We start from the raw sequence: 14,722 nt of genomic DNA, 5'->3' as shown, positions 1-14,722 counted from the left end.
TTGCTGTGAAGCGTTCCAGCGTTCAGGAGGCCTTGTTTGCTCTTTAAGACAGTTTTAATAAAAAAAAATCTCATTTAACTCTAATCAGAAGGACATTTTAAGTGGCTTAGTGGGATTTCTTTGAGCCTGAAGGCTGTGAGGAGAGATCTGACAGTGCTGCAGTAACAATGGGTTTCAGCCACCCTGGCCTGGGTTAGGTTTCACTGCTGGCTTTGTGCTGCTTGGCTTTGGAAGGACTTGGCCTGGATGTGTGTGTTGTCCTCAAACAGGACAAATAGTAATAAAAAAAGATGGTTTAGAGCATCTCTAATTCATGTGGGATTAAACCTGATTTTTGTTATGGTCAGGACAACACAGGATGTAATAATCACTGATCTGTTGTTTGATTTGTGTGTAAATCCAGCTTGGCTCCCCCTCCAGAGTCCTTTCACTAAGAGCTGCTAAAACAGAGCTGGGTGCTGATATTTTGGGGACAAGGATTGTATTTCACAATGGAAAACACACCTCAGCCCCAGCCTTTGGGAGCTTGCTGTTCTGTTTTGGGAGTTTGCTGGTCTACTTTACAGAGTTAAAAAATAAAACACAGCAAAAATTAAAGGATTGGAAACGAAGGTCCTTGATTTCCCTCCCTGTGGGGATCACAGTCACTGCAAGGACTCAGAGAACTCATGGCTGGAGTTTCTCTAATCCCCTCTGCCTCTAGTGCTCAAAGTTTTATTCCTGGGGAAGGGTGGGAAGGGCTGAGATGGAGGAGGAAAAAAGGGAAATAATTCCATGACCTGGGCATTTATGGTTTAAAATGATTTCTGGCTGTCATGAGTTCAATGTGACTGAGTCAGAAAAATGATAAATGAAATTGTGGCTTAATTATGATTTTCTGAAAGGGAAAATGGAACATCTCTCAGGTGGAACAAGTGTGTTTCACAGTCTTGTCTGGCCTTGTTTTACTTCAAACCCTGCAGCATCTGGTGGCTGAGTGCTGCTCTGGAACTCTCCTGGGTGGGTGTAAGGCTGGAATAAAGAACAACTCACACATTCCAGAACCCACTTCTAATATCTGAGATCATCTCCAAGGTGCACGAGGCTCCCCCATGCCATAAGGCCTTTAATTATGAGGGAAATCCCATTTAAAACCTAGAATGTCTCTGTGGTCACAGTAAAATCCCTCGCCCAGCCCAGCAAAAAAACCTCAGCGGGCAAATCTAAACCTCTGTCTCATTTTGTTCTTTTGCCTCAGTGCCCAGCTGCTGCTGATATCCCTGAAACAAATCCTCTCCTGCTCTTTGCACTTTGTGCTGAGGGGGAAGCAGGGAAAGGAGGAGCACTGAGGGATCTGCTGGAGCTCCACCAGCTCCAAACTCAGCTCTGGGCACAACTTCAAGCAGCTTTTGGGTTTATCTGCCAGCCTCAGCCTCACTACCAGCAGGCTGGAAAATGAATTAGGATGAAACATTTTGAACATTACAGTAATGAAAGGTCCAGTTGCTTGTGGTAGGAATTATTCAGGAGAACAAAAACTGGGAATAATAATAATAATAATGATAATAATTGCAGCCTTGCAAGCACAGGGCACTGGCAGGGGAGAGGCAGCAGCTGTGGCTGTGTGGGATGGATTTGTTTCCTGTCCTCGGCGTTCTTTCAGCCACATGAAAAGTCCTCTCTCTCCCTGTAAATCCTTTCTTCCCGTGGGCAGTTTGGGATTCTCCTCCCCCTTCAGACAGACTCAGAGCTGAGCCTTTGCTGTTTGCCCAGGTGAGACATCCCAGATGGGATCAGAGGTGCTGCACCTCGGCTTGTCCTGGGAATTGCTGTCCCAGCCGGGAGCAGCTGCAGAGCTTCTTTCCCTCATGGAATCCTGGAATGGTTTGGGTTGGGAGAGACCCTAAAGCTCATCCCATGGCAGGACACCTTCACTGTCCCAGGGTGCTCCAGCCTGGCCTTGGACACTTCAGGGATCCAGGGGCACCACAGCTTCTCTGTGCCAGAGCCTCCCCACCATCACAGGGAACCATTCCTTCCCAATATCCCATCCAAACCTATTCTTTTCCAATTCCAACCCATCCCAAGCTCGACTTAAGAATTTACTCTAAGCTTCTGCAGCTTTTAGGAGAACCAGTGTTGGGACAAGTGTTGATTCAGCCCAGTGAAAACATTAAAAATGGGAATTAATCTGTATCGACCAAAGGTGCTTTCATTCCTTCAACAGGGTGTAAAACCTTGGGAATGAGTTTTCCTACAAGGATAACATCACTGCTCAGTCACTACTCACTCCCAGCCTGTGGAGCTCCATGCAGTGCAAGGGAGAAGATTATAAGGTGTTACATTATTTATCCTGATAATTAAAACCACTCCTGACGCTCCAGCTCTGGCTGTTCAAAGCAACAACCCCAGGCCACCTCCAGCACTGTAAAAGGAGTTAATCATCCATTTCTGAGTGTGTCAAGTTTATTGATCTTGTTAACAGCAAAACATGTGTGGTTACCTGGGTGAGGGAGGAAAGCACTTCTCCAATGAGCTGTGTTTGGATGCTGGTTTTGGTGCCTGAGCCAGCCCAGAGCAGAGCTCAGCAAAAATGAATCACAAATGTTCCCCTGCTGTAGCTCTCCAGTCAAACCTCTCGTGTTGCTGAATTTACCTTAAACAAATAAATGTTCCCTCTGCACTGATTTCTCCCCAGATGAATGGGCACATTCTTCTGCCGCAGCTCTGCTCAGCAATTAGCAGCGAGAACACTTTGCAAGCCAACAGCCCTTCAAGGTTCCCAGCTGCTGCAGAGATTGGGAGGGCTGAAAAAGCCCATTGCAGCCCCAGGGCTGGAGAGCTTCTCCCTCTGGGCTTGGCTCAGTTCTGGTGGTTTTCAATCAGCTGGGGCACATCTTTGCAAAACAAAAAGTGTCATGGGGATTTATCTGTCTATAACTTCAAAACTGCATCTTTAGCTTCAGAAATGCATCGAGTCAGATGCCCCTTTAGGATCCCAAACAACCACTGCTCCCTCTACAACCCAAATCCTGGCTCTGCCCAGGTGACCCTGAGAGGTCTCTTTTTCCATAAACTCCCTGGAATTGCCCCCAGCTCTGTCACCACCTCACATCCTGGGGTGTTTGGGCTTCATTCTGCCATTCCAGGGTTTGTCTTGGCTGCTGCAAGGCCAACAGACATGGAATCACTTGGGACTTCCCAGGATGTGAGTATGACAGTGCATGATATCCTGCAGGGATCATGGAGAGGTTTCTGCTGCAGGTCTGGGATGGAAATTGTCTCAACCTGCCCATGCTTAAAGAATTTGGCTTTAGTAATTCCTCTCTAATGTCTTCTTTAGCTACTTTTGGAGCAGAAACTATTTTCTTGTATTTTAATAATAAACAAATGCCTTTCACTCTGCATTATTGGTGACAGAAATTTTTCACCTTGGACTTAAAAGCATCATAAAGCCTCTTCTGCACTGCTGGGGATAATTTGGGATAATTTTGGGAATCTTGTCTGACTTCAGCTCCTCATGGTAATTTTTCAGCATGCATTTAAAACTCGGTGGTGTCAGTTTTTCCTCCTGCATGGGTACAAATTAACCCAGGCTAATTAACTAGCCAGGCACGAGTGTCAGATGAGGATTTGTCCATCAGGAGCTGTGGCTGTTCAGGGTCCAACCTCAGCTGGGTGGGGATGAACCAGAGGAACTCCATGAGTTCCAACTCTGCATTTTCCCATGAATAACACGGGATTGTTACTCCATCCTTGGCATTTCAGGCAAAACAGGCAACAGTGGGCTTGCCAAAATAAAGTTCCTTGGCTGGATCAAAGGAGCCAAGGGGTAGGAATATCAAGATTTCCTTTGATTTTCCACTCTGAATGGCTCTGCATGGATGGAAGCTTTTTAAATGATATTTGGGATCAATCCTTTAATTTTTTTATGCAGTTCCAAAATACATGTTTTATATTGCAAGATTACAATAAGAGTGAGTATTGACCTGAGGCAGCATTTCACCTACTCTGAGATAAAACCAAATTTTTTAATTCAATCCAATGTAGCTGCTCAAGTGTGCCAGGGCAGATATCATTAAAACAAGGCTCTAGAAATAGGTTGTTATCTTCAATAATATTTTTTCTAGTGGGAGGATGCGTAAATATCAGACAAATCGTGTATTGGTGTTTATCAAGACCAGTGAATTTCAGGTTTGCAGCTGAAGTGTTGGTGGCACAGGTAGGAAGTGTGGCAGACTGGAAAACAACATCCTGAGTGTAACTTGGATCAAAGCACCCCAATAATCTTGTGTAAAACACCTTAGAAATTGGTGATCCATTCACAGGGGCACATTAACACAATTAGTTCTAATCCAAACCTGCGAGGAATTCCTATCCTCAATGGCTGACCCACTGGAATGAGAAAATAAAACTGAATAAAGCAATTGGGATAGTTTGCTGTGTTGGGAAATAGCAAGAAATTGCATCTCCTAAAACTTAGGCAAGTCCAGCAAAAATATGTGTATTTTCTGCCACATGAATTAAAAATGTAGTGATTGTCATGGGGGTTAAAAGTGGATTTTTTTCGCCTTGAACACCAATTATTGACTGTAAAAAGGCTGTGAAGGGACAGTGCTTCAGATGCTTTCTACAAACACCTCACTGCAGGCAAACTGACCTTTTCTTTGAGTTGCTCAGACAAACAATGCAAATTTATAGAGTTTCAAAGTGGTTGGCCTCGAAAAATTAGATATTTCTAACAAAAAAAAAAAAAAAGGAAAAGTATGTTAGAATTTACTTAATAATTCTTTTAATGCTGCTGCCAGAAAAGTGTGTTGCATCATATTCACTCTTAGCAGGGGGAAAAGGCTAAGAAGGAAAAAAACTGCTTGTTTTTTTCCTAGAAAGTGAAGTTTTGGGAAGGATTTGTCCCATTTCTGAATAGAAAACTGCCATTTCTACACAATTCTATTTCCCCAAAGTTGGATTTTCAGAATTTAAGGCTGGGCATCCTTCTCGAGGGTTACCAACATGTGCAAAATTGGGCTCTAAATTCTGAATATTCCATCCCTGCCTCATGAAATAGGAGAGGTTTGGTGCCAGGGTGGTTCCTGGATTGTGGTTCCTTCACTCCAGAGAGAGGAAAAATGTTTTTTCTGGCAAACAAACAGGTTGTCTCTCCTTGCCTTATCCAGTTTTCACCAGGGCAGGAGGGACAGCTCTTCATCCCCACTGCAGCACATTTTCATGGGGTTTGGTGTCTCAAGAAGGAGTTTTTTATCTCCAGAAGGATCTTTTCCCCAGTTCATTCCCAGCTGGACACCCCTGGGGATATTCTTGAGAACCCTGGCAATTCCCAGCTGAGGGAATCTATCTCTGTGTGGCTGGCAGGGGCAGAATTGATGATAAACCTGTAAATTCTGGAAATTTCCAAAGGTTTCCCAGTTGACCAATGAATTCAGTGAGACCAAGTGCCCCAAATGGGTTTGGATTTACCCCCAGGCCAAGTTTGGGATGCTCCTAAATCCCAGATTTCACACCCAAAAAGCTCCATGTTCCCACCTGACCCCAACTCAGGTTCTTGAGGAAAAAATGTGATATTTTCATAAAGAAATCTGGAATTTCATGGAGCCAGAGGATTGGTTAGGTTGGAAAAGCTCTCTGAGATGCAGTCCAGCACTGCCAAGGCCACCACTGTCCCATGTCCCTAAATGCCACAGCCACAGGGATTTGAAATCCTTGCAGGGATGGGGATTCACCACCACCCCACTCCCAATGCTTGAGCATCCTTTCCACAAAGAAATTTCCCCAAAATCCAACCTAAACCTCTTTTCCTCTCATCCTGTTCTTAGAAAAAACCCGTTCCTGACCCCCCTGGCTGCTCCTGTCAGGGAGAAATCTTTACCTGTGAAACAAAAAGAGAAGCAAAGCAGCTATTTTTTTGTAACTTCCAGCTTGCTGTTATTTTTGCAGCAACTGTGGACCCCACTTCTTGCTGGGTGCAAATTTCTGCTCAGATAATAGCTTGAACCAGCTAACATTGGAGGTATTATTTTTAATTAAGTGGCGCTGAGGCATGTGTTTCACTTTCAATTCAAGTGTCACGTTGGTGAAGTCTGTTTCTCATCATGCTTAAGGTCAAAATATCAGGTCACCAGAAGAAAGAGCTATTTGAGGCACATCAGACAAATTCAATATTAGGGGGAAGGAGAGGGGAGGGAGGAGCAGAAATAAAGCTGGGCCTCCAGAAAATAAGGGAAAGCAGGAAAGGGTTAGGGAGAGAGAAAATGGGCTTTGAAACTCATTTTGTGGTGTTCAGTATTACAGGTTTTTCTGTCATTTTGGAAGAGTTCAGAGCTGTGGTTGCAGTGTCCTGACAGCCAGGAAGGAGTGGGGTGTTGCTTTCTGGAAAAACTCCCTCCCAGACAAAATCTGCAATGGTTTTATCAGGGAATAAATCAGGTCTTTAATTGCTGGAGAATGGGAAGTTTGGATGTTCTTCCATAGGAGAGAGAAAAAAAATGCTTAGGATGGAAAAATAGCTTGAAAATAAAGATAATTTCCCATGTGATGTATTAATGCCATAAAAAAATCACCTTTTTCTTCAGACTAAACATTTTCATTTTTGATGCTCTCCTTTATAAATGTGTGGTTTTCCCTCTGTATTCCAGAGGAGGTGACAATAATCCTGTTTTTCCCTCTGTATTCCAGAGGAGGTGACAATAATCCTGTTTTTCCCTCTGTATTCCAGAGGAGGTGACAATTCCAAAACTCTTTTGCTTGAGCATTCCCAGCCTCAGCCATGAATAAGCACTTGGGAGAGAGAGGAATCATTGCAAAATTTAAAATGTTCATTTTATCTTAAAAAAAAAAGGACATCTGACAAGAGAGATTTAATATAAGGCAAACAGAAAAGTTCCTAAAAATCTTGTTTTTATTCTCACTCTCTTCCCACTGGGGTACAAAGAACCCTCTTAGTTCTGTTTCTCAAACCAGTGCTGCTGGGAGGACAGGAAAACATTTGGGAATAAAGCTCTTCAAGTGCAGATGGAGCCATTTGAAAGGTGACTCAACCTTGACTGTATTTCTTTCATATTTATAAATAAGTTGATTTGTTTAATTTATCCCAGAAGTTCACTTTTCTGGGTATTATGAGAGGGGTAAATCTGTGGGGAAGAGGCACAGTGCCATCCCCAATTTATTTAATTGCTCCATGAAATCTGAGCAACCTCTGCACCTGACTAAAACATGAAAAATTCCATATTTTGGGGGAATTTTCCCCTGACTAGAGACTGACTCCAATCTCCATCCTTGGTGATGGGATTTATCTGTAGTCCATCATCCTGGCAGACCTGGAGAGGCACAAGGATTTGTCCTTGTCCCATTCCTACATGGAAAAATACTGGAAAAATAGTCCATGCAGAGAACTTTCCCCTATATAAAATATAAAATAAATATAAAATATAAAATATTCTCTTTTCCCTGGAGAACAGTCTCCAGGGAATTTCATCTTCCCAGTCCAACAGGTCACTGCACACTTTTCATGCCTGTGAAAGCCACGAGGTGTTTGGGGCAGGCAATCCATGGGATCTGGGGCTGGATGGGAGTTGTAGATGGGAATTTTGGGCTGGATGGAGATGCATCCACCAGGCTGGAATACCCTGGGGGACTGCTGATAAAATGTGTGGTTTAGGTCCCAGCTAGGAGGCATTTGGACAAAAAAACCAAACCATGTGGCCAAGGCACTTCAAGGAATTCTTTCCCCTTGCCTGTCCCCATGCCCAGCTCCCTGCAGTGGGGCTCATGGATGGAATTTGCTCCAGTGCCATCCATGCCCAGCAGAGCCCCTCAGCCCAGCAGCCAGGGGCTCTGGGATCCCTCAGGGCACAGAAACTGCAGGTTTCTGGGGTGGAGATGAGGATCCTTCCATCCCAAACCCCTGAGGAGAGGTGGGTAAGGGATAAGGGCTGTGAGGAACCCCTGTGGGGTCAGGAGAGATTCCAGCAGGGAATCCAGCAGGAGGGACAGCCAGGGGATTTTCTGGGCACCACAAAGCTCTGATGGAGGAGACAACATCCAGCACGGGTCATCCAATCCCTCCTGACTGCTCTTCAAAAACATTTTGCTTTTTTTTCCCCTCTGCATTTCGAAACTTGGACAGCCAAGTCCAACTTTCCAAACGTCCCCTTACAACAGCTCTGTCAAACCAAAGCCCAGTGCCAGGAGTTTCCTGCCATTCCCATCACCAGCAGCACATGATTTGCAGTTCATCCCAAGCAACGAGGGCAGAAATCTGCTGGGAAAGATCCCAAGGCTGCTCCCAAGGCTGTTCCCTAACCAGCTGCTGAGCCACCCTGGCCGGCAGGGAATTCAGGAAAGGGACATTGCAATGTCTAGGAGGAGAAAACCAGCTCTGAGTCTGAATATCAGAGCTGATTCATTGATTTCTGATCAATATTTAGCTCCAAGTCTTGGCTCTAATGTGGCCTGGGCTCCCTGGTGCCTTCCCACTGCTAATCCCTCCAACCAGCATCCCAAACTCACAGGAATTTTGGATTCTTAATCCATATTGGATTGGAGGCAACATTCAAAGCAGCCATCAGTCTGAATAGTGAGGTAACAACTAAGTAAAGCAGTTAATTAGGGAGATCTTATTGGTTTATTAGTATTTTTTAATCACAGAGTCCTAGAGTTGTTTGGGTTGGAAAGGACATTAAAGATCATCTTATTCCAACCTCTGCCATAAGCAGGGACACCTTCCACTATCCCAGGTATTATTGTTATTATTATTATTATTGCTATTATTATTATTGTTATTATTATTACCCAGAGATGCCGTGGGACTCTGTAAATGTACTGATATCAAATCACAGCATAATGAATTTTTGACTTCCTGCCTGTGCTTTCCCAGTGAACCATTTCAACCCTGGCTGCCCCCAAGGGGTGTCAAGCAGCAATAGTTTATATTCCCCAGAACTTTTCCCTAAATTACACACTGACGTGGAGGTCTGGGCAGTTCTCTTCTTTTGCAGGCCTCCCTCACATTGCTGAAATATTATCATGAAACAGAGCCAACGTGTTCCCATTTTCCAAGAGAGGCACAAGGCACTGGGTTCTGCTCTTTGGAAAGTATGAGAGAATTTGATTCATCTGTTTGCTTTAAGGGAGATCTGCCAAGTCCAAACCCTTTCATTTCATCCTGTGCGAAGCTGGAACACGAGGAGGGAAGAAAATATTATTTATTTAACAATGTACAGATAATTGATGCAGAGAGGGGGCACTGGATGTATGTAATCATAAAAATAATTTATTGATAATTAACAGCAAACCTTCCCTGAGTGAGTTTGTTCTCTCAGCATCATTATGGACTCGACTTCCCAAAAGCAGAACTCTCCATAACTGTGGGTTTGGGCTGTGAATTTCTTTTCCATTTCCACCTGGCAGGTCTGGGAGATAATACAGCATTTATTTGCTTTTGCTCTTCAGATTGGTTAATTCTCATAAATTCTCAGATTGGTTAATTCTCATCAATCAACCTTCTCTGCATTCACACCTTAATCCATGCTGGCTTTTGGGACACTCAGAGCGTTTGGAACTTTGTCTTGCCTTGTTCTGTTCTCTGCTTTGGCTGTTTTTGCTCAAGATATCAAAACCAGTCCTCTATTTATGATCCTTGGTTGCAGGCTACTCATTCAAATCCTTCCTAAAGCAAAAAGGGGAAGAGATAAAGCAAGGGAAGAAGCAAAAGAAAGAAAGAAACCCATGGGGTGTGGTAGAAATGACCACACAATTACACCACCTCTGGAATATGCATTTTTAATATATCGGATTGTAAAAATAAATACAACATGATCCCACAAGGTTCAGTTTTTCTATTAATACATGAAATACTTCTAAATGAACTCCTGTTCAAACCTAGTTACAAAGCTTTTGCTGAATGGAGTTCCTGGATTTGTTGTTGGCATTTGCTGGAAATGTTGTTTAAATTTGGGCAATTTCTTGTAATTTAGAAAAATACTGGCAAAGGAAAGTCAGGCTGTTGGGAGGTGGAGTTTGCCAGAGAACCTGGCAGAGATGGTTTGTGTTTAGGAACCATTTGCAGAGAGGTGTTTGGAGGAGGTGGGACAGCAAAGCCTCTGCAGGCTCAGTGTGAACCAATAAAATAAATACTGCAAATTGATTGTTAATGCTTCTCTGCTCTGCCTGGCTTGCACGGGGATGCCCAAAAAACTGAGAGGCACTCAGGAATTCTGCCCTGGGAGGGGAATCAGCCTCTGGATTCCCTGGAGTCTCACTCCAAGAGCAGATGGGATAAGGAGATGGAATCAGGGATGGTCTAGGTTGGAAGGGAGTTTAAAGGGATTTCGGCTGTGGACACCCTTCAAAGCTCTTCCTCAGTTTTCTGTGAGCTTGGAGCAGTCAGAGGATGATGTAAATTTAATCCTTGTTGTAAATTTAATCCTTGGTGCTGTTATTGCACCGAGCCAGAGGAATTGCCAGAGGGGGAAATGCAGTGAGATCCTAGAGCAATGGGCAATCTCCAAAATAAACATCCAGGCTGGAAATACCGACAGGGAAACAGAAAACAGTGGAAACCAAACCTGGAAATAAATAATCATGAAGCCCTACAGTGCTGTATCACCTGTTGGTCATGAAAATCCAGCACTTTCCCTTGTCCTGGGCAGCCTTCCCCCCACACTCCTGGGGCTTTGTGGGGTGCAGGAGGTGGAAGGAGCTAGAATGTGTTGAGGGGAAGTTCCTACATCCCAAATCCTGTGCTGTGGTTAGTCTGGAATTGCTCCTGCAGGCTGGCATTCCTCTTTTCCACCTGCTGTCCTCTCCACTTCAGCCAGAATGTGTACAAGTGACTAAGTCCATCCACAGTCAGAAACGCCTCCGGGCTTGGATTGACTTCCATTCCATTAGGACTTAATCATTAGGATTTAAGCTTGTCTGTAAATGTTAACACATTAATTGCCGGGTCAGGCCTGATTTACATCCTGCCGGAGCCAAAGGGATCCCTGCTTTTGTGGGGTCAGGACTGGGAAGCAAATACACATCCGGGAAGGGATGTGGTGATTCCTTACCCAGAGCAGGTGAGGGAAGGGAATGTGGAGCTCAGGTTTGATCCCAAGAAACTGAGAGCTGTGTTTAAAACCAAAACCTGATAATAGCTGTGTTAAAACCAAGCCCGATAGATGTGTTTAAATCCAAAGCCTGATCTCGGGGTGAAGCCAGAGCAGCAGGAGGTGGGGAATGTGTTAAAGGAGCTCTTCATGCCTTTGTGGGCTCAGTGTCTGGATTTGGATGGAATATCTGGGAATATCGAGGCTGCTCACCTCGGCAGCACCTCTTCAGTGGGAAAGGTGTTGGAGAGCTGTGGCTGCTCCCCAAAAGCTCTCTGCTGTGGGGAGCAGCAGCTCTGGGAGCAGAGCCAGAGCACCGCCGTGTCTCAGGGCTATTTCTGTCACCCCCTGATGCTCCTGTTCCTCTCATTTGTTTCACCCTTCTCCCCCATGATGGAGCTGATTTCCAAAACAATCCTAAGTAGTTCCTGCTCCTTACGAGCTCCTAATCTGCTGTTTTCCCGGGGTGAATTCCCCTGGCATGCAGCCCCAGGGCAGAGCTGGTGCCATCCTGGCCCTTCCTCTTTAATCTTCCCCTGCCGAGATTATCTGCAAAGTGCTGCTCCTCAGGGGCATTTCCAGCCAGGTGAATTGGTGTTCTCCTCACTCCCAGTCCTTGCTGAGCGTCCTTCAGTTCCAAGGGGAACCTTTTTGTAGTCCCTGGGTAAAATCCCATAATAAATTTAGCCTGGAGAAAAGGAGGCTGCGGGGGAACTTCTCTGCCTCCACAACTCCCTGGTAGGAGGCACAGCCAGAGAGAGCTCTGCTGCTCGGGAACAAGGGACAGGATGAGAGGAAAAAGCTTCAAGTTGTACCAGAAGAGGTTTAGGTTGAGTATTGGGAAATTTGTTTTACAGAGAGGGTGGTCAGACATTGGCACAGTGCTGAGTCCCCATCCCTGGAGGGATTTCAAAGCCACGTGGATGTGGCACTTGGGGACATGGGACAGTGCTGGCCTTGGCAGTGCTGGGGGATGGTTGGACTCGATCTCAGAGGACTTTTCCAGAGGAGTTTTCCAACCTTAAGGATTCTACGGCGCTATAATTCCATGAAAAATAATAAATGACTAATTAATGATATCCTATCTGGGCATTTAGTGATGAGAAGATAAACTGAACCCAGAGCCTGCAGCTGCTATTGAGGTTTTTCAGCTCAGTTTTCAGCTCTTCTCTCAAGAACCAGCAGAGAACAAATATTTCCACCAGAGCTGTTTCCATGCAGGAACACAAGGATGTGGTTGAGCATCTCTGGTTCCATCTCAGGTGAATATCTGAGGCACCTCAGCCTTCCCCGGCGCTATTAATGAAGAGTTTAATTAGCAATCCAAGCCCGTGCTTGGGGACATCTCAGAACCATCCTCCAGTGAAACCTGGACAACTTCCCACTGATTTCTCCGTGCTGAGATGTCCGCGGAGGATCCTCCCATCTCCCCCATCCTTTTCCCACCCCCTGCTCTTCACACTCATAAATTACCACTCGGTTAATCCGCGGCGTTTGGCTTCTCCCTGCGAGCGCTGCGGAACTCCCGGGACGCTGCTCGGGCAGCTCGGGAGGTGTCAGGGGTGTCCTGGCGGGGAATCCCAGCGCTTCTTCCCGCTAATCCCATTATCCGGCGGTGACAGGGCACTGGGAGCGGTGACAGGGCACTGGGAGCGGTGACAGGGCACTGGGAGCGGTGACAGGGCGCTGGGAGCGGTGACAGGGCGCTGCGAGCAGCGCACAATGAGCGGCGCCACTTCAAAGAGCCCCCGTGCAATTTGCATTTCCAAGCTCTCACAGCCAAGGTCTCCAGGAGGGGATGAAAGTGGCTTTTGTTAAACTTAATGGCAGAGTTGATAAAAAAAAAAAAAAAAGCTCGGATTTTTCCCTTATTAAGGCGTAGTGCGATGCCGCTGTCGGGATTTCGGCAGCCGGGGGAGGGAGAATTCCTCGCACAAAGGGAGGAACCTGTTCCCTTCCCAGCTGTCAGCATCCCCAGCGATATTCCAATATCATTTATCCCACTTTGAGAGCCATAGAGGAGCTGCCTGGGCTGGGCGGGAATAACACAGAAAACACCGGCAAATGTTCATTAAGCATCTCCTTTTGCCGGGAGCTCAGCAGAGCCGAGTGTCTGTCCAGAAAATCCATCCCGAAAATCTCGGTGCAAAATATCTCCAACTGGATCCTCAGAGCAAGGAGTTGAAAAGGCTGATTCGTGCCGCTGGGATTTCAATGATTGTGTGTTAAAACCCTTCCTCAACCCCCCCTAAAATTCCATTTTCAGTGCTGATTATCTGTTCCAAATACCCAGTGACTGCCCTGGTCTTCAGCGCTTCAATAATTTCCTTTTTTTGCTTTGTTTGAAGAACACTGGCGAATAATTTCCCATCTGGATTTCTGCATTAAATTTAAAATCTCTGCAAAAAAATTTTTTTTCTGCATAAAATCTCCTGTATTGCCGAAACCAAAGCACCTAATGGAAGAAATGTGTCTGTTGGACTCCTGTCTCAGTTTTGGTTCTGGTTTAGCACTAAATGTTACCCCACACTGAAGATTGAGCAAACATTTCCTATTTCCAGGGTATCAGTGCTGGCAGAGGTTGGAGTCTCTATATAGACTTTAAATTCTGCTTGCATGACTCTTCGTGCTGTGTTTATCAATATTAAGTACAAGTTTGGATCAAAAATAGAAAACTATGTGTTAGCTGCTTTAAATAAATAAAAATCCTATTTTTTTCCAGGCAGTTTATATTTCTTTTCCAATCAAGGCTGGGTGTATTTCTGAGCAGAGCCTTAAAAACACTCATTTCATACAACATTCATGTGTATTTTGGCAAAGCTGAAATGCCATTTTTTAACCAAGCAGATGAAGGGGTTTTTAAAACAAATAAATACTCAAGGTATTGCTGAATGTAAGGAAATAATCCTTATTGTTTTCCATATTTTACAGTCAGTTTCTGTGTTTCTGGCTGATTTCAGGGATGAGTATGAGGAGGATGGGTTTTGCCAGCCTTACAGGGGCATCGCCTGTGCTCGCTTCATCGGGAACAGGACCATCTACATGGAGTCCTTGCACATGCAGGGGGAGATAGAAAATCAGATTACAGGTGGGTAAAAAACACCTTGGCTTCTTCCCCACGGAGCTGTCAGCTCCCAAAAAGCTGCTGGAGTTTTACAAACAGCAATAAATAGCTTTTATAAACGGCTTTTCTTTGCTCGTTATCCCCTTTTGCCATGATCTTCCCACCCAATGCTCATCCAGGTGCCCCAAGAACACCTTTTTTTGGTTTTATTTTTGTTTTCTAAGAAGAAGGGCTGTGTGTTTACAGCTCCTGGGTGACTCAGAGCCAGGCTACCTTGTGCTGCTGATTTTGAGAGCAAAGGGGGACCAGCCTTAGTTGATTTTAAGTGGTTGGAATCACTCAGCTGCTGGGAAAGGCTGCAAAAATAATCCAGCAGGTAGTGACTTTCCTTCGGATTTAGTAAAGAACCAGTTATCATTATTTTCGTGGGATGTGCTGATGGGGTTGCTGAATTCAAAGATATCATGCTATTCTCTGTTTTTTAATATAAATTTCCTTGGCCAGATCCTAGCCACAGTAATCATGTAATCTATATTCAGATTTTTTTTCTTGCTGCCAGAATATCCCAAAT

The 14,722-nt window shown here is 45.0% G+C and overlaps 1 protein-coding gene across 1 annotated transcript in view; it reads left to right on the top strand.

The window, feature by feature from the left end:
* Positions 1 to 14,722, top strand: part of ROR1 (ROR family WNT receptor 1) — a 142,360-nt gene that overhangs the window by 115,183 nt on the left and 12,455 nt on the right. The window contains exon 5 of the mRNA XM_085067415.1: positions 14,048 to 14,175. Coding sequence (XP_084923541.1) covers positions 14,048 to 14,175 — 128 coding nt within the window. The remainder of the gene's footprint in view (positions 1 to 14,047; positions 14,176 to 14,722) is intronic.

This window comes from Lichenostomus cassidix, chromosome 8 (genome assembly GCF_008360975.1).
Source record: "Lichenostomus cassidix isolate B80296 chromosome 8, HeHo_3.0, whole genome shotgun sequence".
Classification (NCBI taxonomy): Eukaryota; Metazoa; Chordata; class Aves; order Passeriformes; family Meliphagidae; genus Lichenostomus; species Lichenostomus cassidix.
The sequence above is the reverse complement of the archived record's forward strand: the minus strand, read 5'-3'. Positions and strand labels throughout refer to the sequence as shown.